This window comes from Helianthus annuus, chromosome 12 (assembly GCF_002127325.2).
Source record: "Helianthus annuus cultivar XRQ/B chromosome 12, HanXRQr2.0-SUNRISE, whole genome shotgun sequence".
Classification (NCBI taxonomy): domain Eukaryota; kingdom Viridiplantae; phylum Streptophyta; class Magnoliopsida; order Asterales; family Asteraceae; genus Helianthus; species Helianthus annuus.
This window is the reverse complement of record NC_035444.2, coordinates 85598347-85621558: the sequence shown is the minus strand read 5'-3', so window position 1 is coordinate 85621558 and position 23212 is coordinate 85598347. Positions and strand designations below refer to the sequence as shown.

The 23212-nt window shown below is 39.2% G+C and overlaps 2 protein-coding genes across 8 annotated transcripts; both read left to right on the top strand.

The window, feature by feature from the left end:
• The first annotated feature begins 15246 nt into the window (after positions 1-15246).
• LOC110895382 (alpha/beta hydrolase domain-containing protein 17C) lies at positions 15247-18835 on the top strand. The gene is made up of 5 exons (XM_022142695.2): positions 15247-15756; positions 17152-17188; positions 17286-17522; positions 17637-17684; positions 18185-18835. The coding sequence occupies exons 1-5, from the start codon at positions 15458-15460 to the stop codon at positions 18584-18586; spliced, it is 1023 nt and encodes a 340-aa protein (XP_021998387.1). The 5' UTR covers positions 15247-15457; the 3' UTR covers positions 18587-18835.
• Positions 18836-21070: 2235 nt separating this feature from the next.
• On the top strand, positions 21071-23059 carry LOC110893139 (4-hydroxy-3-methylbut-2-en-1-yl diphosphate synthase (ferredoxin), chloroplastic). Of its 7 annotated transcripts, XR_004874958.1 has the most exons (9): positions 21071-21162; positions 21704-21780; positions 21861-21978; positions 22078-22152; positions 22224-22301; positions 22382-22441; positions 22533-22589; positions 22674-22727; positions 22824-22994. XR_004874958.1 is itself a non-coding variant. In XM_035981010.1 (7 exons), exons 3-7 carry the CDS (start codon positions 21976-21978, stop codon positions 23052-23054), a joined length of 447 nt encoding a protein of 148 aa, XP_035836903.1. In that variant the 5' UTR covers positions 21071-21162; positions 21704-21780; positions 21861-21975; the 3' UTR covers positions 23055-23059. The 7 variants fall into 7 exon arrangements, 2 of the variants coding, with proteins under 2 accessions (XP_035836903.1, XP_035836904.1); XR_004874961.1 differs by lacking the exon at positions 22674-22727 and having other exon boundaries at positions 22824-23003; XR_004874959.1 differs by lacking the exon at positions 22533-22589 and having other exon boundaries at positions 22824-22991.
• The last annotated feature ends 153 nt before the right edge of the window (positions 23060-23212 follow it).

Below are 23212 nucleotides of genomic sequence, written 5' to 3'. Positions count from 1 at the left end.
CTCGACCCGGTGACCCGTAAAGCTCCCGAAAAGCTCCTTAAACTCTTTTAGACCTGTAAAACACAAATCCCATTAAAAGTAGGCTATTCGAAACTAAAACTCACGTAAAAACGTTAAGTTAAACAATAACAAGCACCGGTTTTCAACCACGTATCACCGATCGGCTGGCCCGTCCAGCTGTATTCGACACAAGTTTGAAGGTTTTTCGGTGGTTTTGGTCGAGACGTTGCTGTGACGTGCTAAACAACTTGAAATCCCATCAAGTCCGACTTGTTCTACGGCCAGGAATCACCCCGTTCCATCAAATCTGGCCGTTCTTGATGGTCTTTCCATGTTTAACCCAAAACTGGTCGTCTCTTCGTTAGAAATCAGATCTTGGACCAGCACGACACTAGAAATGAGCAGAAGGTCGGTATAAGCTCCGATTCTACCGGTCTTGAGTGCTTGGGTGTAAAAGAGTTGAAAGAAAGTTGGAAAACCATCTTTCAATCCTTTTATTCATGATTATGTGTAGATCTATTGTGAAAATGTTGTTTATTCTTGTGGAAATCCTTCGAATCTGAGTTGTTCTTGGTGGAATGAGGCCAACACTTGAAGTTCATAAGAACTTCATAATGACATCACCCTAGAACACCTCAAATCCATTGATTTCATGGTTAAAAGTTGAGATTCGAAAGATAGAAAGGTGGAGAAGTTCATATAGATAAAGGAAGTACAAGTTTTGAGTTGAAAACTTACAAGAATTGCGAGAAATCGGGAGATGAAGGGGTTGGAACGTCTGGTTTAACAGCAACAGTCACAGCAAATGTGCTTGATGTGACAATGGGGTATTTGTAGGCAAAGAGGAGGAGGAGGAGAAATGGTCCGGATCGGATGGCCCGTCCGATCGGTTGGCCCGTCCGATCAGGTGGCCCATCCGATCGGCTGGCCCAGCCGTTTGGCCGGCCTAGCCGTTCGGCTGGCCCATCCGTCCGGACGGCCTACCCGTTTGGAGGTCCTTCAGCAAGCTGCGTTTTGGCGTTTCGATCCATGTGTTGCGCGTTGCGATAGTTTTGGTCACTCATTTTCATATACTTATTTATTATTTATTTATTTATGATAATGAATCACAAAAGGGTCGTATATACGTACTCATATTATATATTTAATTATCCAAAGTTGCGATACAATAACTGAGTTTCGTTTCGAGTATTCGATTTCTTTGCGATGCTTCACGGTCATCGAGGAGGGTAGAATAGGTCCTCTCCCAATGCCATTGTGAACGTTAGCTATATTTTAAGTAATGAGTTGCACTGCGACACATCACGGCTATCAAGGAGGGTAGAATTGGTCCTCACTTGACATCTTCGTGGTTGTCAGCAAGTGTAACGTGATGTGATAGTGATAGAATATGCGAAAATATTGTGGTATAGCGATGTAACTGATGTGGGTACATTATGATCCGAATCTCTGGTGCTAGGCGTAACGAGTATATCGAGTAGTAACAACGCACAAAAGTGCGGGTTGTTACAGTCTCCCCTGCTTTAGGAAATTTCATCCCGAAATTAATCCACCAGTAGGGTTGTAAGAGTTGATGCGAATGAGAGTAACGATTAAAAGCGTCTAGATAAACGGGCGATTGATTAGGATTTGACGAGTGAGAGTGTTGCGATAACCGGTGATAGCAGCGAGTAGGGTGATTTGCAGGACAAAGGATGATAACACCAACCGACAGTGATTAGAGAGTGTTTTAAATTTCTGAAAAGTCGATTAATTAAGAAAAACTTGCTCAGGAAAAATCTTCTCACAGTGCGGCGTTAGCTGTAGCGTTGTTCACACCAGCACGACGAGAAAGGTTTTTTAGGTTACTGAAAGATCTTTAAGTGACTAAACTCATTTTATGAAATTTTCTCGCCCCACGTCATTGACTTGAGTCGATTGTCACACTGGTGTCACAAGAAAATCTCGTTTTGTACAAAGGTTTTGAAAAAAGTTTTATAGGAAAAGTCTTGTAAGAAAAATAAGTTTAAAATTTGTGTAGACAAGCCTTTTAATTATACCAAAATTTTAATTTCAGGTCGGCCCCGCATGGCACTTTCCACGAAAATTCTACAATATGGTTAAAACACTTATATATAGGAAGTACCAGCGGCGTATCCACCATGTTTTACTCATATGGCTTCCGTCTCGTGAGGCGGTGTCATACGTGTCGACATAGCACAGACAGAATTACGATGACTCGATCCAAGCGAGAGGGGTTGGATCAAGTCTTAAAAGGGCGAACTGGGCGATGGAGTCGTTTTCGAACTCGGTTCAGCGATCCAAGTGAGGTAGTTAATTGATTGATAACACCACGTAACACAATGAGCGAGAATGACAACGATAAGCGAAAAGCGATAAGCGATAGCGTCAATTGATAGCGACAACCGTCGAGCGATAAACGACAGTCGATGCTTTGCAAGCGATGGAGACGTTTGATTCGATTAGATTTAATAACACCACAATTTTAACTACCATTAACCCTCATGGCCTTTTTCCACGAAAGTATGCTGATACGGCTAAAACACCACCGTGTCTTAGCCCTATTAGCTTCGTCCCGTGAAGCGAGGTCATGAGTGCTAACATAACACATCTTAACACAGATAACACGAAGTAGCGATAAGTGTTGGAAATATCGAGGCGATGAGATAGGTGCGAGAAGCATTACAGTGAGAAGCGACGAGTGACGTGCGATACTCGTCAAGCGATTCACGCTACACGGTTCTGAGCAAGCGGTACATAGTAGCGGTAGAGATTGTGAGATACGCACAATATATTATTGCGATTTCGAGCCACATAATAAGCGTTTGAGATTAAAACGCATAATAAGCGTTAGCGCGAGACACCAAATATACGATTTCGATTTTGCGAGATAGATTCCATGCGATAATGCGATTGCGAGCGTGTTGACTTACGAAAAGTCTTGCGAGTACACGCTTTGGTTTACGATTGATATTGTTACGCCTTGCGATGTATAGTTTAGTGTGTCGAAAATAACCACAATAGTATAATAGTTCTACGTTCCAACTCCACATGGCACTTTCTTCACAAAACTTTGGTTAGCACAGCGAAACACCGCCATGTTTCAACCATGCACCTTTGTCCCGTGAATAGGTGTCACATTTTGTCAGACATGGTCAAGACGCTTATATATAGGAAGTACCAGCGGCGTATCCACCACGCTTAACCATGCCCTGAACGTTAAGGCATCATTGAGACTCACTACGATCTCCGTGCACTAACCAAAATAATCCCGTGTGCACCCGTGATTAGCTTGATTCTTGCACGTTTATCGTACCTCATCTCAAGAACGCATGGTAGGGGTAAAGTATATTACATAGTACATAGTGCTAGCATTTAGATGATGCGCGAGTATAAGAGAAATAGAATCCACACATAAAAGAGATTAGCGGCACTAAATCATATTATTACAACAACATTAGAAGCAAAATAACGTTGCTGTGGAGGCCTTATGTGGAGACTGCGGTCGTTGCTGAAATTCCTCAAAGCTGCGGTCACGTGCGACAGTGTTGCGTAAAATGATCGTACTAGTTGCAATTTGCGCAGTAGCGACAGTTAGCTTCTGGCGGGTGATGATACGTACACTTGTGACACAGGGGATGGGGTCCATTGTAAGCACGTTTCAGTTGAACTGGAGCTGCTCGGAGAGATTTTGGTTGTGACAGCCCAATTGTTGAAGAGTCTGAACTCATGGTCTTCCGTTTACGACTGGGCTGAGCTTCCTGAGATGATGCGGTGTCGTCGGCGGTTTCGTCTGATGATTTGCTGGGGGCATCATCGGAGGAATCTTCAGAAGGATCATTGATAGATTCGCTGGAAGAATCATCAGAAGAGTTGATGATGATTGCTTGATGAGCTTGTTTGACAGGCTTCTTGGAGAAGAATCCGTCCAAGACTCGCTTGTCGTTAATTTCTACGGCTAAACGGTAGGTTTCTTCGATGGTAGCAGGTCTTGCAGCTTCGACGAAATCACCCACACACTCAGGCAAGCCACGAATGTACTTTGGAATGGCTTTTTCTGAAGTGTTGACTTGACTTGGGCAGATTACGCTAAGCTGTTTGAACCTTGCGGTGTAGCCAACATTGTCACCTTCGACTTGCTTGATTTTCCAAAATTCGCCTTCTAGCTTCTGAATTTCGTGGGAAGGGCAGTACTCTTTCCTCATGAGCTCTTTCAGCTCATCCCAAAAGAGAGCGTAAGCTGCGGAGATCCCACGTTTGTTGCGTTCGGCAGTCCACCATTCGAGTGCTCGCGATTGAAATACTCCGATAGCGCAAGTAGTACGGAAACTATCGGGACACCCACTTTGACGAAGGGTAACTTCGATAGAATCGAACCACTGGAGTAGTTGGGTCACACCTCCTTCACCCGTGAATTCCATGGGATCACAGGCTTTGAAGTATTTGTAGAGAAAAGCAGATTGCGGCGCTTCCGTCTTAGAGTCTTCCAAGGCTCGAGAGTTGTTGAGAGAGTGCACTTGAGCGATAATTTAAGGAATGAGCTTGACCACTTCCTTGGTCACAAGCGAGGCAATCCTCTTATCGGCGCTTCATTTGGCTCTTCTCCTAGCTGTTCGTCTCGAGGTAGGGTCATTGGACGGCATCTAGACAGAGAGAGATTTGGAATGAGATTCGATCATAATGATTTTGAGTTTGCGATGCGATTGAGCGCGATCAAAACTTGTAGCGTGCGATATAAATAGATTTCACTTAGGAGCCACATAGGAGACACGAGATTCCTAGGTTCTCACACAATGAGTTGTTTGTATTTAGATATAGATAGTTGTACTTTACACTTATACACATATATCGATTGTAGAGTACGCGAGGACGCGATGCGTGGAAGAGAGAGAGAGAGAAAGTGGGTAATTAGACATTAGTTTTGTTGCGAACATTCGGTCTTCGTTTTAGATTGCGATGGCTGTGCGAGTTGTGCGTTTTGTAAAACAGGGAGCGAAAAATTGATAATCGTAAAATCAACACATAAAGTGTAACCAAGTTCATCAAGGTGTAAAACCGGCGAGTCGTAGGCTTAGTAAAATAATCGGAGTGCCTTGGGTGTTTAGGCGTCGACTACCCAAGTTAACCCAACTCTACCCAACAAGTTCGTGCACGTGCGTTGACCTGGAAGAGTTATGCTTCCACTGGGATACAGCTCATGGCATTCGTCTTCCTAGTCATCGCGTGGCCAGAGTCATTGTTATGGTCGAGTCCTTGGTGAGAGCTTTTCGAAAACCATTTAGGGAGCGGAACGGTTCATTAAGGTACGGGTTTCACCCCTGACTTAACAGCTTCGTTCCCAATTGTGGTTGTGCTCATCGAATGAATCCGAGAGCTCCACTAGAATTTCGAAATGGAGGCTTTCGTCGAGGTATGGATGTCACTCCTAACTCAACGAAAGATTCTCGTGCTAGAGAAATGCGCTGAGTGAGCAACCCTATCGAGAGTTCTTGGTTTTCACACCTGGTCTCGACTGGTTCACTCGGTTGTGTGATGCGAGTACTTTCGAAAACATGTGTATTGTGTCAGCCTTAGGAAAGGCTGAGTAGTATTTCGGCCTTAGGAAAGGCTTTTCCGTGTGAAGCTATAGTATGCGAGGTTCACACAAAGTTGTAGTTTTTAGCAATTTCGATCGAGAGTATCAGGTAGGCCCAATACAAACCCTATTGGCTTCGTATGAGTCGGCCTGTGGGTACTTAGACTATAGACTAGGTCAATTTCTAAGACGTCGACCCGGACTAGGTCGAGTCTTGCCTAATTCCCTATAGTTATGGCTCTGATACTAATCTGTCACACCCCAACCGATGGCGGAATCATCGGGGCGTGACACTAGGCGAATCAGATTGCTCAAGAGAATCCATAACAACTATTTTGCGATCATCTTTATTACATTCGTTATCCCATACTAACAAATAATACAATCACATAAGTTATCACAGAATTCTTGTCCTCTCGAACAATACAAATCCGACAACCTAGATTTTTAGGTGAGTTTCTAGACTTCCTAGCTTGATGTTGATGTAGACTGCGACTAAACCTGCAACATACGTTAAAATAATGTCAATACTAAAGTATTGGCGAGTATACAGGTTTGATATGTAGTAGCGTAATAGATTAAAAAGTGCTGCGAATTTCCACATGCATAAACGTAATACACGACATATATACTCACAAAACTATACTACCAGCTAAGTCCTCGATGCTCGATTCTTCGATGGCATAACTAGACCCCGTCGGGCGCAATAGTACTATATTAGTCGTGGTGGGACGTCACGAGTATAAGTCCTAGCACATATGCAACTAGCATCATGTATATCTACGCATAACAGTTATTCGCAAGTGATAAATTGATTGATTGAATAATTCGTTTGATAAGTTCGATTTGTTAGGAACGTATGTTACACCTAAAAATGCGATAAAAAGGGGTTCAAGTATACTCACTGTGCGTACTCGGTAAGCTAATCACGGCTTGGTTGGATTGATGGGAAAGTGTCTGAGAATACCCTGATTACAGACTGATTGCATGAGCGTTTGATAGCGCGTTAAATGATAACGGAATTCACAAGAACGAATGAAAATCTGATCGAATGCTGCCCCGTTCGGATGGGCTGCTATCCAATCGGCTAGCCTGTCCGATCGGTTAGCCTGTCCGATCGGATGGGCTGTCCGATCGGCTGGCCCGTCCAGCTGTATTCGACACAAGTTTGAAGGTTTTTCGGTGGTTTTGGTCGAGACGTTGCTGTGACGTGCTAAACAACTTGAAATTCCATCAAGTCCGACTTGTTCTACGGCCGGGAATCACCCCGTTCCATCAGATTTGGCCGTTCTTGACGGTCTTTCCATGTTTAACCCGAAACTGGCCGTCTCTTCGTTAGAAATCAGATCTTGGACCAGCACGACACTAGAAATGAGCAGAAGGTCGGTATAAGCTCCGATTCTACCGGTCTTGAGTGCTTGAGTGTAAAAGAGTTGAAAGAAAGTTGGAAAACCATCTTTCAATCCTTTTATTCATGATTATGTGTAGATCTGTTGTGAAAATGTTGTTTATTCTTGTGGAAATCCTTCGAATCTGAGTTGTTCTTGGTGGAATGAGGCCAACACTTGAAGTTCATAAGAACTTCATGATGACATCACCCTAGAACACCTCAAATCCGTTGATTTCACGGTTAAAAGTTGAGATTCGAAAGATAGAAAGGTGGAGAAGTGCATATAGATCAAGGAAGTACAAGTTTTGAGTTGAAAACTTACAAGAATCGCGAGAAATCGGGAGATGAAGGGGTTGGAACGTCTGGTCGAACAGTAACAGTCACAGCAAGTGTGCTTGATGTGACAATGGGGTATTTATAGGAAAAAAGGAGGAGGAGGAGAAATGGTCCGGATCGGATGGCCCGTCCGATCGGCTGGCCCATCCGATCGGCTGGCCTAGCCGTTCGGCTGGTCCATCCGTCCGGACGGCCTACCCGTTCGGAGGTCCTTCAGCGAGCTGCGTTTTGGCGTTTCGATCCATGTGTTGCGCGTTACGATAGTTTTGGTCACTCATTTTCATATACTTATTTATTATTTATTTATTTATTTATGATAATGAATCACAAAAGGGTCGTATATACATACTCATATTATATATTTAATTATCCAAAGTTGCGATACAATAACTGAGTTTTGTTTCGAATATTCGATTTCTTTGCGACACTTCACGGTCATCGAGGAGGGTAGAATAGGTCCTCTCCCAATGCCATCGTGAACATTAGCTATATTTTAAGTAATGAGTTGCACTGCGACACATCACGGCTATCAAGGAGGGTAGAATTGGTCCTCACTTGACATCTTCGTGGTTGTCAGCAAGTGTAACGTGATGTGATAGAATATGCGAAAATATTGTGGTATAGCGATGTAACTGATGTGGGTACATTATGATCCGAATCTCTGGTGCTAGGCGTAACGAGTATATCGAGTAGTAACAACGCACGAAAGTGCGGGTTGTTACAGTACTCACTATAGTAAGTTTAGGTTTAAATGATATCAACCCTTTCTCAAAGATTGATTGGATCCACAAGACCATCATGATAGTTTTGGTAATAGTTACCATTAAAAAGGCTAAGTCTAATTTACCAAAGTTGTTTTTAATAAACCAAATTCAACTATTAGTATCATTTGGTAATGCTTTTATACCAAATAATGATTTTGAGCTCAAACTACTTAATTCAACCTCAGTTAATTCATTTGGTTTAAAATAACAAAACATGACTAATCTCTCATACGGATTTTGAAATACAAACACATTTATAGAAGCATATTTTATCATTCAGAATCAATTTTGGTCTATTGACTAATCAGTTCACCAAATAATGATTTTAATAAAGTTAGTCAAAATCACCATTTTCATCAGGTTTACAATTCCACTTGGTTTATCGTTCAAAAGCTGCTCCAATGATTTGTAATGCAATACTTCGTAAAATTTCGCTTTTTGTCAATTTTAATTAAATCTCATCAATAACTAAGTTATTAGAGTATATAGAGTTAGTTACATGAGACTTAGTTAGTTACATGAGAGTTAGTTACAGTTACAGTCTTGTATATATATATCATTGTCATGTACTCAGTATATAGTTTTTAGTCTAATGATTTGGTTGAGATCATTTACCTTTGTTATGGTATCAGAGCTTAGGAGCTCTTGATTCCGGCGACTTCCATAGATTCCGGCGATTTACCATTGATTCCGGCAATCTTTTCCGACTTAATTTTCCGATCTATATCAATCTTCTGTTCGCTCAGATCTGATTTCTTCTGCAAATCTGTCTCAGATCTAATTCCTTTATTCATCTTGTTCCTACAATTCATCATGATAGATTCTAGTGGTGTTTCATTAAATTCAACACTAAATCTTCCAAATATCACTTAAGTTATTCCAATTAAACTTGATAAGACAAATTATCTCCACTGGAAACATCTGATACTAGTAATTTTAAAAACTCTTGGTTTCTTGAAGTTTTTAAACCGTGAATTACCTGTTCCAGTACCTGGATCTGAAGAAAGAGAAGTGTGGGATCGATTGGATGGATGTGTTTCAACGTTTATTACTTCTACCTTGTCTTCTCCACTGTTATACCTAGCAAAAGAAACAAACTCTGCATCAGAGTTGTGGAAAAACCTAGAAGATCACTTACTGAAACAAAGAACAAAATCAATCGCTGAATACTTATCTCATGCAAAAGAATTGGATAATTCTCTTGATTGTGTTGGTGATTCGGTTTCTGATTAAATTATTGATGGGTATGAACAGTCAACTAGTCCTACAATTTTCGGCTCATCTACAAGTTCTATTTTGGGTTCTTTTCCAGGCTCATATGTTGGCCCAACTACATGCATCAAATCTTTTCAAAGCCCAAATCCTACAAATTTACCTACTGTTGGGCCGCAAGCTCCTATGCCACGTAGTTTTGTTAATAATGCACCACAGGCTAATGTTCCTCAATTTGATGTTAGTGGATTCGGGTCAGCCTACTTTGCAAATTGGGCTAGTACAATGGAAACACCGCATTATGGGCTCATGGCAGATTTATCGGGTTTATGTGAGAAAGTTGATTCTTGGATACCCGATTCCGGTGCCACTGCGCATATAACCGATGACTCTTCTATTGTCTTTGATGCTGCTCCCTACACCGGCTCTGAGCGAGTCGTTGTAGGCAATGGTATGGCTCTTACTATTTCTCACATTGGCACTACCTTGCTTCATTTATCTGATCGTACTCTTACTCTTAGACATGTTCTTGTGGTTCCTGGCCTAGCCATGAACCTTTTATCGATCACGCAGTTAGTGACTGATCATCCTATAGCTGTTGTTTTCTCATATCTAGGTCTGTCCATTCAGACTCTTGATGGACAGATCCTTCATTACACACGTGGTAGTCCGCATCAGCTATATTCACTTGCTGCTTTCACTTCTGTTTCTCGTGAGACTTGGCATTCTCGGTTGGGTCATCCGTCTGATGATGTTTTGTCTAGATGTTCATTTTTACATTTGACAAACAAACCCACACACGCACATTGTAATGCTTGCAGTATTTCGAAATCGACTAGATTGCCTTTTACCTCGGTTGTATCCCGTTCTACTTTACCTTTACATATTATACATTGTGATATTTGGGGTGCATCACGGTTATGTCTAGAGATGGATACCGATATTTCATTACTTTCATTGATGATTTTAGTCGATTTACATGGATGTATCCTTTGACTTGTCGTTCTCAAGCGGTTGATTTCTTTCAGCATTTCAAACCGCTAGTTGAGAACCTCTTCTCCTGTACCATCAAACATCTTCAGTGTGATGGTGCTCTTGAGCTCATTAGTGGTTCTATGGCTCGTTTTCTTTCAGATTCTGGCATTGCTTATCGCATTTCATGTCCTTATACTCCCCAACAGAATGGGGTTGCTGAGCGGAAAAACTGCCATCTTTCCGAGGTAGCTCGAACTTTATTGTTTCATGCTCGGTTACCAAAGAATTTTTGGTATAATGCATATGCCACTGCTGCCTTCCTTATTAACCGGTTACCATCATCGGTACTTCATCATTCATCTCCTTATGAGGTTCTATTTGGATCTCGTCCCGATTACTCTATTCTTTGTACTTTTGGGTGTTTGTGTTATCCATTTCTTGGTGATACTCGAGCGGATAAACTTTCACCCAAGTCTACTCCTTGTATCTTTGTTGGCTATGCTCCATCTCAACTCGGTTATCTTTGTTATGATCCTCATACATCACGTACGTATACTTCTCGACATGTTCGATTCCATGAGTTGATTTTTGACATTCCAGGGAGTTCTACTACTCCCACAGCTTCTTCAGATTCTATGTCTTTCTTCATTCATCGTCCTTCGCTTCCGAATTCTGTTTCTTCTCCTTCCTTTTCATCTCCTCCTATTATTCCTTCCTCGCCTTCTCCTGTTGTTACCTCACCTGATATTCCTTCATCTTCTGTTCCTCCTCCTCCTCCTCCTCCTCCATCTGTTCCGAATCACCCGATGGTTACACGATCTCGTGATCACACACGGCAACTGCGTCAGTTTCCTGATCATGTTCTATTTCATGTCTCTACTACTCCCACCACTGAGCCTTCCATATTTAGACAGGCTCAGTAGTACTCTATTTGGTGGGATGCGATGCGTGCTGAGATTGATGCTCTTTATGCCAATCAGACCTGGCGTCTGGTTTAGGCTCCCACTAACGCTAGCATTGTTGGTTGTAAGTGGGTTTACAAGATTAAACATAATCCTGATGGATCAGTGAGTCGCTAAAAAGCCCGGCTTGTTGCCAAGGGCTTTTACCAGACTAAGGGTATTGACTACACTAAGACTTTTAGTCCTGTGGTCAAACTTACTACTATTCGTCTAGTTCTTTCAGTCGCTTTCTCTCGAGGATGGTCTATTCGTCAGGTTGATGTCAACAATGCGTTCTTACATGGGGACCTCTCTGAGACTGTGTATATGACCCAGCCCCCAGGCTTTGTTGACTCGTCTAGACCACATCATGTTTGTCGTCTGCAGAAGGCTCTTTATGGCCTAAAGCAGGCTCCTAGAGCTTGGTTTTCCAAGCTATCCACCGCTCTACTTGCTGATGGTTTTACCCAGTGTCTTTCAGATGTATCTCTTTTTGTTTACAGTCGGGATTCGATACTCTATTATGTATTGATCTATGTTGATGACATCATTATTACTAGGAGCTCGTCTGATTTTGTTACTTGTTTGATTGGGCGCTTACATGCTCAGTTTGCGTTCAAGGATTTGGGACAATTGTCATATTTCCTGGGTATTCAGGCCACATTTTCTGAGGATGTTTTACACTTGTCTCATCAGCGCTACTTACTTGATTTACTACATCGCACTGGTCTTGCTGATTGTCGACCATTATCTACTCCTGTCTATTCCGGTAGACAGCTTTCTTGACATACTGGTGATCCTTTATCTGATCCTACTATGTATCGGAGCACTGTTGGTGCATTACAGTATCTTGTATTGACACGACCAGAGATTGCTTATGCGGTCAGTAAGGTGTCACAGTTTCTTCAGACACCTACTGATCGACATTGGGTCGCTGTTAAGCGGATTTTGCGGTATCTTAAGGGTACCATTTCTCATGGTCTATGTATACGTCGGTCTACTTGTGTTGTTTTACATGCTTATAGTGATGCTGACTGGGCTGGATGTCCCGATGATCGACGTTCTACCACAGGTTATTGTTTTTTTCTTGGACACAACCTTATCAGTTGGAGTTCCAAGAAACAACATACGGTTGCTAGGTCGAGTACAGAGGCTGAGTACCGAGCGCTTGCTCATACGGCTGCTGAGTTACGATGGATTACATCTATATTACATGAGTTACATATCACGATGACTTGTCCACCATCTCTTTGGTGTGACAATATTGGAGCTACATATCTTGCAGTCAACCCAGTGTTTCAGCAGCGCACCAAACACTTGGAGATTGACTTGCATTTTATTCGTGACATGGTTTTGATGGGTGTTTTACATGTTTGGTATGTTTCCACTACACTTCAGATTGCAGATATTTTGACCAAAGGATTGTCTAGTGTTCGGTTTTACAGTCTGTGGTCCAAGCTTCACGTGGATGCTCCCCGTTTAGTTTGAGGGGGCATATTAGAGTATATAGAGTTAGTTACATGAGAGTTAGTTACAGTTACAGTGTTGTATATATATATATATCATTGTCATGTACTCAGTATATAGTTTTTCAGTCTAATGATTTGGTTGAGCTCATTTACCTTTGTTATAAGTTACACGTAATATTGGTATAGTTAAAAGTCATATCTTAATAATCATCTGACATGTTTCTAAGATATTGGACAACTACTACATGCTTAACTTTTAGAAATTTAATACATGTGCTTCGAAACCAAATTAAACTTTTCTAAACTTAGTTTCACCTAGCTCATCACTCTTTTCTCTCAATCATTTGTAGCAACTGAACAGAGGCCTACGTCTTTGTTTAGATACTAATTTCGTAATAGAAATGAGGCTCTTTTACATGGTCTTGCGAAACACACTTAGAATTGCTTTGTGTTCTTCTCTTGTAGCCTATAGGATAAATATCAAGTTCTTAATGGTAATTTTAACCATTCTAGTAACTAAATACTCAATATTTATACATTTTACCCTAATTTTAACATTTTACTAAATTTTGGTCCAATTTTTAATATAAGTAAATGGGTATAATACCAACCAAATACAAATGAAATTTTTATAATTATTATGTTAAGTATAATATATTCGACAACATATCAAAAAAATCAGAATGTTATAAAGATGACCTTAAAAAGGTTTGCTTCTGGACATAACCATCCATTCACCACCTTGTGTCCTCTTTCTTCATCCTCATGAGACAGTTAACTTACAATACAGTTGGATTAGTCATTAGCTATCCTACTCAGTTATACATAAACTAGTTGCAAGAGCGTTAAGGTAAAAGCGGGAAAGAGCCCAACGATCCATATGCTTTATCCCTATTAATCGTAATGTTTGAAAGGTAGATCCTCACGATCTGCAATAGTTAAGTACTCAAACAATAAGGTTTTATAGATAGGTTTTATAGTTAATTAGAATTCTATGTAAAGTTAAAACAAAAAAAAGGAAGAAGAAAAGACAAAGAATACGAAATATATTGCCTATTATATAAGAGGATGGGCCTAAGGGTGAGCGGGGCACTCCCCTAAGAGGGGAGTCTCCTCTCTTACACACACCCAATCAGTACTTGTCATGTCAACTCTCCTCTTAACTCCCCTCACACACCCTCAATTTGATGGCATCACTCCACTCACACAATTATTTTTTATAAAAAAAAGAAGAAAAAAATATGATTGGTGGAAAAATAATGGACCCACATTACCAACCAATCACCCCCCCTCTCTCTCCTCTCTCTCAATCGGTGAACATACACCGAGCTACACCCTTCCCGCGCGGTAAACTTGTGTTGGCGGCACCCTTCCCGCACGGTAAACAACTCCCCGCATGGGGTTACCGAAGGTGCTGCCGACACCCTAACACCTTCGAAGGATTTAATATCTCTAATGTCAAACTAAACAAGTACATTGTCTTCGTGTGCATGTAACCTTACCTTGTGGTACCAAAAGATATTTAGAGAAACATATCCCTCATATTCGATGGAGTGAGGATAGAGGTTGCGGCCAACCAACCTTTGTTGTTAATCGATTTAACCCAACAAGCTTTTTCTCTTGTTATCTATGGAGCTTCTAGTGTCATTGAGTGGTTAGTCGTTAACCTTTTTTGTTCCATATAAATTTGACCTAAAATGGTTGTCTTGTTAATAGTTTTATGTATTCATGGTATATTGTTTGCATAACAAACCATAAAAAGATTGACAAATGATCTCGTTTTGAATGATACAATATTTATTTGAGTTATTAACAATACAAAATTAGAAAGTTATCTAACCAAAGTATGTTTAGCTAAATAATTATTAGAGAACACCATAAAAATAGCCATTTTTCTATTACACAAACCCAATGTCACCTATCTATTTTGATTATATAGGTAACCGACCACTCGACCTTAGTTTTGTTGCTAAGCTTAATAAAGCCAACTTTAATACACATCTTGAGTTTCGACGGAAGTTAACAACTTAAACAAAATCAATACATAACTTGGTCTTTATACATACTCAAATTTCGTATACGGTATTCCCTCACTCAACACCACTAATCTTTTAATAAAATATAACAACCGGTTTGGTTAACTAATATTTCTATTTGGTTATAAATTCTTTACTAACTTGAGCGTTGAAGAATAGTCCAGAGACTCCAACCCATGACCTTTTTTTAACGTGTTTCTTGATTTTGCATATCTGAAACGAGACATAAAAAACGAGGTGTGACCGTGTTGATCTTCATCGTCACCCATTCCAATATTTGCTTCTTCCATCATGTAACCCAAACCAAACCTCTATAGTCAATCACCAAAAAGTTCAAAACCGAACAATCATTTTCCATTTCCCCCATTAATTATAAAAAAACTTTCTAAATTTAAACCAAAAACCCATTAATTATAAAAAAAAACTTTCTAAATTTAATCCAAAAAAATACGTAACCGATATTTAAAATCACCAGATCATCAAATTCATCAACAATAAATAAAAAAATAAAAAAAAATATAACCAATAAAGTAATGTGATCTAGTATCACAAAATGTATCAATAGTATCCCAATATTTTGTCCATCCTATATGTTTGTCTCCACTCCTCATACTAACGGTAACCCACAACCACTCGCCCACGCGCCACCACTTTTCACCCAAAATCTCGCCGGAAAAACAAGATCCAACACATACCCACAAACCCAATTACTATAAAGTTCCATAAAGATCCAAACTTTATATATGAATCGACCCACAAATGGGTGGAGTGACGTCATCGATCGCCGCTAAGTTCGCATTCTTCCCACCCACTCCGCCGTCGTACACGGTGGCAGAAGACGGCGGCGGGCAGCTGTGTATCCCAGAAGTTCCCCGGAGAGATGGGGTTGAGGTGTTGAAGCTTAGAACTAAAAGGGGAAATGATATAGTGACTGTACATATTAAACATCCTAAAGCTTCTGCTACACTGTTGTATTCTCATGGAAATGCGGCTGATTTGGGGCAGATGTTTGAGCTTTTTGTGGAACTGAGCCTTCGTCTGAGGGTTAATCTTGTTGGGTATTGTTTTTCTTGAATCTTTGTTGTGACCCTTTTGGTTTGTGATCTTCTTTGTTGTTGGATTTGGTTGGTTTTGAGTGTTTAGGATGGAAAGTTTTGATCTTTGTTTGATTAGGGTTTGTGTTAAAATCTTGATGGTCAATTAGGGATTGTTGTTCAATTAGGGTTTGTATAAAAATCTTGATGGTCAATTTTGATCTTGAACAATTAGGGTTTAGATAAAAATCTTCTGCTCAATTGGGTTTTATATAAAAATCTTGGTGTTCGGTTTTGATCCTGTTCGATTAGGAGTTGTATAAAAATCTTGTTGTTCGATTAGAGTTTTTGTAAAAGTCTTGTTGTTCAAGTGGAGTTTATATGAAATTTTTGCTGTTGAATTCTGATCTTGTTAAATCAAGGTTTATATAAAAATCTTGTTGTTTAATTGGATTTTATATGAAAATCTTGCTTTTGAATTTTGATCTTGTTTAATTAGAGTTTATTTTTATATAAACATATCACTGTTGAATTTTGATCTTGCTCAATTAGGGTTTGTATAAAAATCTTGCTTATCAATTAGGGTTTATACTAGGGGAGTAGGGGTGCAAACGAGCCGAGCAGCTCGAGAAAAAAACTCGAAACGAGCCGAGCCTTATCGAGCCTAAAATAAAGCTCGTTTATTTATCGAGCCCAGACTTGAGCCTGGCATGTGAAGCTCGTCAGGCTCGTCGATCCTTATTGAGCCTTAGTGTAATATTAGTTTTCATTAATAGTTAATAACATTTATCCCTTATTTAACATTGTCTAGTAAATGAGCCGAGCCGGCCTAGCTTATTTAAACTTGTTTACGGGCCGAACCCGAACCTAAAAATAAGTTTGTTTAGTAAACGAGCCGAAGCTTCACTAATCAAGCTCGCGAGCCTAAACGAGACTATTATTTATATTATATCTATTTAATAGTAATAAACGAGCCGAGCTCGAGATTGAGAAACTACCAAGAGCCAAGCTTGAGCTCTCATTAGTTAATTGAGCTCAAGCTCGACCAGCTTGGGCACGGCTCGGCTCGTTTGAACCCTAGTTTATACAAAAGTAGATTCAATGATGAAAACTTTGGGTGTGCATATGGTTCGATGAAATTCAATGAGAACGGAATCTGGGTTTCATTTCCAACCTGTTCGGTTCACAAAATTCAACATTCGGAGTCCAAATGCCGACATGTTTGGTTGGAAAGGAATTGAATTTGATTGTGTTGAATCTTTTCCGTTTTGGGATTCCGTTGATGCTCACGGAGGCCTTTGGATATATGATAAGTATGCATTAATGTTGTGTATAACAACTGTATATGTGATCAATGATCATTTAGGGTAAAAATAATAAAACTTAAGAAACTCATTATCAGATTCTGATTATGTGCAGCTACGACTACTCTGGCTATGGGCAATCGACGGGAAAGGTGTGATATCTAACTTATGTACACATATTTTTATCCAAATATACTTTATGGCCACTATTTAAAAATTAAAACTATTGTTTCTTTTTGTTCATAACAGCCATCAGAGTGTAATACGTATGCAGACGTTGATGCGGTATACAAATGCCTCAAGGAGAAATACGGTGTCAAAGATGATCAACTAATCTTATACGGTCAATCCGTCGGTAGTGGGCCCACCATTGATCTTGCATCGCGTGTGCCCGACTTACGAGGTGTGGTTCTACACAGTCCAATCCTCTCGGGCCTAAGGGTGTTACACCCCGTCAAACGAACCTATTGGTTCGATATATACAAGGTCGTTACAAACTATCAAACTGCATATTAAATGTTAATATACTTTAGTTTCCTTTTCTCGTCTTGTGAATTGATAATTTACCATTTTACCCTTTTGTTGCGTTTGTTGTTTCAGAATATCGAGAAAATCAGTTTAGTGAACTGCCCTGTTCTCGTCATTCACGTAAGATCAATCACTATAGGGTTTTTTTTTTTTTTTTTTTTTTTTTTTATAAAGAAAAGAGTAAACTGCCATTTTGGTCCCTGTTGTTTGGTTACTTTTGCCACTTTAGTCCAAAACTCAAATTTTTTGCATCTGGGTCCCTGTGGTTTCAGTTTTATTGCCATTTTGGTCCAAAAATGAAATAAGGTCATATTTTTCTTATAAAATCCTGTTATTTTGTCATTTTCCGCAGGGGCAAAATGATCATTTCTTTTTTATAAATAAATACCATATTTTATAAGACAAATATGGCCTGATTTGCCTCTGAGGAAAATGAAAAAATTGCAGAATTTTATAAGACAAATATGACCTGATTTCATTTTTGGACCAAAATGGCAATGAAACTGAAACCACAGGGACCCAGATGCAAAAAGTTTGAGTTTTGGACTAAAGTGGCAAAAGTGACCAAACCTTAGGGACCAAAATGGCAATTTACTCTAAAGAAAATGTGTTGTATACAGGGGACGTCCGACGAAGTAGTTGATCATTCGCACGGTAAACAGCTATGGGAGCTTTGCAAGAACAAATACGAACCGTTGTGGCTTACGGGCGGCGGTCATTGCAACCTCGAGTTCTATCCCGAGTTCATACGACACTTGAAAAAGTTCGTTTTGGCACTTGGGAAGTCAAAACGGGCCACAAACGGGCCAAAAGACACGGCAACAGATGTTGAGAATCCAAAGAAACCATCCGAAACCGGAACCACTGGTCCTGCTGACACATTAGAGTTGCGGCCTGAGCTTCCGGAAGTTTCTAGAAATAGTTTAGACAGTAGACTCGAGAAGTCAAAGAAGTCAAACAAACCTGAGAAGTCTCGAATGAGTGTCGACATATTTAGAAGAAAAAAGGGGTTGGTGTGGTGATATTCGTATAAGAAAGGTAACTTGTTACGCAAGTTTTCACCCGTTATGGATGTCCGGTTATGAAAGTAAGTATTGTTTCATATTTAGTTTTACTGTTGTTTAAAAGCATTTGTATGTTATAGAACATAGCTCTCAAGCCAGATTGTTTTTTATTTTATTTTATTTATCTTTGATTTTTGTTTCACTTTTATTTCACCATGTAAAATGAATATTATATTGTAACATGGAGATGGATTGGTGTTGAAGTAACTCTTCTGTGTGAATATGCAACAAAATTTCACACACAAAGTAGGAAAAAGTGATTGTGTTTGGGCCTAATTTGATGGGCCATGGATTAGTCCAATTCAGCCCATTATGGTTCACTCACTCTTCTCTTCTAAAAGGAAAGCAGTTGGAAGGAAACCGGAACCGATATTGGAACCGGTTTGACTGGAACTGACTCTAAGCGGCGGGTTGTAATCAGGCTGGGAACCTATACTTTGAAACCGGTTTGGAACCCGATCAAGCCTGAACCGAACTGGTCAAAACCTGGTTTTGGAACCAAACACGAATCTGAGCTGTACCGATTTTTTACACCAACAAAAACTGATTTTGACCAGGTTTGACCCAGACTGGATCCGGTTTTTAACCGTTTGTGCACCTATGTTCTTCCCTCCCTCCTCTTTCCGCAGTCTCTCTCTATTGGGCGCAATACTTATCTTGACCTACCATTGATCTTTCTTTACTAACTTGATCGTCGGAGGGCGGTCCCCGAGGCTATACGGCCTCGAAGCCTCTTCTGATATGATTTTTATGGTGTTTATGTTTCACTCTTACGTGAGACAAGAAACGACCCAACATAATTGTCGAAACCACCTAAATAGAGAGAACCCCTACAAGCACAACACTAAGGTGGTGTTTGTTTTTCTAAAAAAGATCTCCACAACCTCTTCTATCTACACCAGAAAAACACACTAAACACACTTCCAAGTCTGCACCATGTGGCAACGAAGTCCCAAATCTGCTGGGTCAGCCCACATGCGATAGATAAGTGACTGGCGTCTTCATCTTGGTCCCCACAGAAATTACACACGACTGAAGGAATGTGCAAATTTCGTTTTCTTAAGTCCACCTTTGTAGGAAACCTGTTTAAAACAACCCGCCAAGATAGAAAGTTTACTTTTAGAGGAACCCACCCATTCAAAATAAAATTTAAACCAAGATCAGAGAATATCTTTCTTTCAATAATGTGCCGAACGCTTTTTACGGAAAAACAACCCGAGGTTTCGGGGTTCCAGAACCATTTATCCCCACCTACAGACATTTTACCTCTTAAAAAACAAACAACAACTAAAGATCCAAATAAAACAATTCCTGTTTAATCAACAGGAATTTGATAAGATATGACACTTTTTAATAATCTCTTTCGGCAAGAAACTTTCAACCACTAATTAAATATAAATAGTGGTTTCCTTCAGTTTTGTAGTAACAAATGGCGGATGATGATAGATTAGGTGAAGGGTGGTTGAGTTAAGAACAAAAATTTCATGAAATGAAGATAACGCTTGAATTGAGTTGAGTTAAAATGAACCGAGTCCAACACCGAGTTCATTTAATGATTGAGCTTGATCTCAAGCTTCATATACCGAGTTTAATTAGCGCAAGATTCTAAATGAGTCTATTATTAAAATATAAATAATATTTATAATATTAAATTTACTTCCATTATAAATATTATCATACGTTTTTAGCATTTTTAACGGCTAAATACGACCAAACCTTACACTTACAAGGATCTGAACTCAGGTCACTTTTTGGGAGAAACACCGTACCACTGGACCACTAGCTCATGGGTGTAAATTATCATATTATATAAAAACTAGATAGTATATATATTTCATCGGATTAGGATCAAATACAAAGGATCCTAATTGTAAGAAGTGTAAGAAGGATTTATAGAGTGACAAGCGTCCAATAACCTAAAAAAAAACCCACTACACAAAAAAACCCCACTACACAAAAAAACCTCACTACAAAAAAAAAAAAAAAAAAAACCCTTAAACATCCACCACCACCAAAAACTAGGTTTTTGGGTGGGGGTAGGGGTGGGTGTTTAGTTTTTTTTAGATTTTTTTTAGGGTGGGGGTGGGGGGGTTAGGTTTTTTGGGGGTTTTTTTAGTGAGGTATAGTTTTTTTTTTTGTTTTTTTAGTGAGGTATAGTTTTTTTTTTTTTGGGGGTCAAATAAACTTTGGATTGTGTTTTATCTCAGTCGGGTCAAGTGAACTTTGAGTTTTCTTTTTCCAAATGGGTCAGTAGGTTTGAAATTGCTACACTCTTGAAAAACTTGAGTTATTGTGGTGAGAACATTGTTTTTTTTTCTAAACATAACTACCATATAAAATATTTATTTATTAATTATGTGTCATTAATGCTATGTGTAGTTACTGTATGTTTTTTTTTGTTGATTTTCAGTTTTGTTTTGAAGAACTTGGGAGAATTCTATTGTGAGTTATTGGGAGAATTCCTTCAGTCTGAATATGAACAACTCAAGGAGACTTCTACCTGGGCCCAAGGGATGATTGGGTGCGTATTTTTGGTATGTGGGTAAATTCAGTAACTGAAACCTTCTCATTTTGTAGTACAAGTTCAATGTTTTGGGTGACTCAGGTCAAGGCAAGGAAATATCATATGAGCTCGATACCGGTATCGGTACCGAATTTCAGGTACCGATATTTGCCAAATATGGATACCGATACCGAATACTTTCGGTATGGTACGGTACCATGGGTAAAATACCGGTACCATATGCGTACTGGTACCGATAATGCCAAAAAGTGGATACCGATATGGTATCAAAAATAATTTGATACGGGACATTCAGTACCAATACCGGTACCAAGTACCATATGCTCATCCCTATTTTGTGCTATGAGTTTTAAGTACAAATTTGGGGGAAAGGTCAATGTGTACTACTATACATGATCACTGTTACAGTGGCTGGTCATTTTAATGAAGTTCTTTGTTTGTCCCTTGAAAAATTTGATATTTCATTTAAGTTCTTTAATAGTTTTTCAATCATTTACATTTTTCTTCAGTTATGTTTAAATTGTTCATTCTTTTGACTTTAATTCTTGCAGCTGATCGGCGTGCCCAATCTGAGCAGCTGGAGTTTACAGATGGTGATTATCAAAAGGAACTTGAGCATATTGAAAAGGTCAAACTTTATCTTTGCTCTATTATCATTTATAATAAAATTTTATAGAATTCAACGTATATGTATTTTCGTTACACCAGGTTTTTGTCCCCTTGGTTGAAAAATGCAAGAAATACGGAAGAGCGATGCGCATTGGAACAAATCACGGGAGTCTTTCAGATCGTATCATGATGATCTGGTGATTCTCCTAAGGGAATGGTAAGCAATTTCTCTACCTTCAACTTTTAAGTTTACTTAATTTTGCCTAGATTGTCATTTACCATAACACCGTAATTTTAATTGCATTTATATTTCAAGGCACCATTTGAAGAGAAACATCGAAGCTATTTCGATTTTCAAAGGAGAACTGGTGATTTACCTGTGCAGAAGGAGGTTTGTTTGTGACTCTTCACAAAACGTTAAATATTTCTAAAATATATATTAAATAGTTAAATGTATGACAGGGTGAAGAGGTGGATTATAGAGGTTTACTCCACCGTGACGGTTCTGTTCTCATGTCTGTTTCTTTGAATCAACTCAAGGTTTATTGAATTCTCAATTATGTAGACTTTATAATACCATTTACGTATCCATTATAAACTTTTGCATTTTCTTTTTCCAGACACCTGAACTCTTCTATAGATCACTAGCTGCAAAACTTGTGCTTGGTATGCCATTCAAGGTCAGTTCATTCTTTGTCACATGATTTATAAGAACTCGTGAATGTTCCGTAACATATGTACTTCGTACTGAGGCTACTTCAACTTTAAAAGATGAAACAAGGGTTACTAAATAAAGTTCAATAAGCAATCCCAAACAGCCCTCTAAAAGTAAGTAACTTATTTAGTTAATGCTTAAAAGTCAAATGTGGTCAAGATTTGTTCTTTTGGTGTTTTCTTTTCTTATATGCTCAGGCATGATTTTTCTTTCAACAACTTATATCATGAATTAGTTACTGTCATTCAATGGTATACAATCTTTCCGTTCAGTTTACCATTCTACCCTTTCTTTGTTCATAACAATATCGCCTCTAGCTCTATTCTGGATCGATTATTGTGTTGCAGGAAATTTGTCACGGATATCTTAAGCTTGAAAATACACTGTTGAAAGCGCAGCTCCTCGTGTTAAAAATACTTAAAATATGTGATTTTGGGTATTCAAAGGTAATTAATTTACTAAGTTTTCATATTTGTTTTACGAGTCCTCATACCAGAACTCAAAGATTAGATAATAAGTGGTTGTTAATATTCATATTATTTATTTATTTATTTATTTGCATTCAGTCATCAGTTTAACGTTCCCAATCAAAGTCAGCTTCAACTTACATTGCACTTAAAGTTCTTTCAAGAAAAGAATATGATGGAAATGTGGCTCCTTTTAACTTTTAGTTATTTACTAGACATGCTATTTAATGCTATTCTTATTTGAATTACCATAATTGACTCATCCTAAC

Excerpts from the sequence above, each read along its gene's own strand:
- LOC110893139 (XM_035981010.1), top strand. Across the intron at positions 22,153-22,223 it reads ATTTACCTGTGCAGAAGGAG|GGTGAAGAGGTGGATTATAG; the intron begins GTTTGTTTGTGA and ends AATGTATGACAG. Across the intron at positions 22,302-22,381 it reads TTTCTTTGAATCAACTCAAG|ACACCTGAACTCTTCTATAG; the intron begins GTTTATTGAATT and ends TTCTTTTTCCAG.
- LOC110895382 (XM_022142695.2), top strand. The coding sequence starts at position 15,458 with ATGGGTGGAGTGACGTCATCGATCGCCGCTAAGTTCGCATTCTTCCCA. Across the intron at positions 15,757-17,151 it reads CTGAGGGTTAATCTTGTTGG|CTACGACTACTCTGGCTATG; the intron begins GTATTGTTTTTC and ends GATTATGTGCAG. Across the intron at positions 17,685-18,184 it reads GCCCTGTTCTCGTCATTCAC|GGGACGTCCGACGAAGTAGT; the intron begins GTAAGATCAATC and ends TGTTGTATACAG.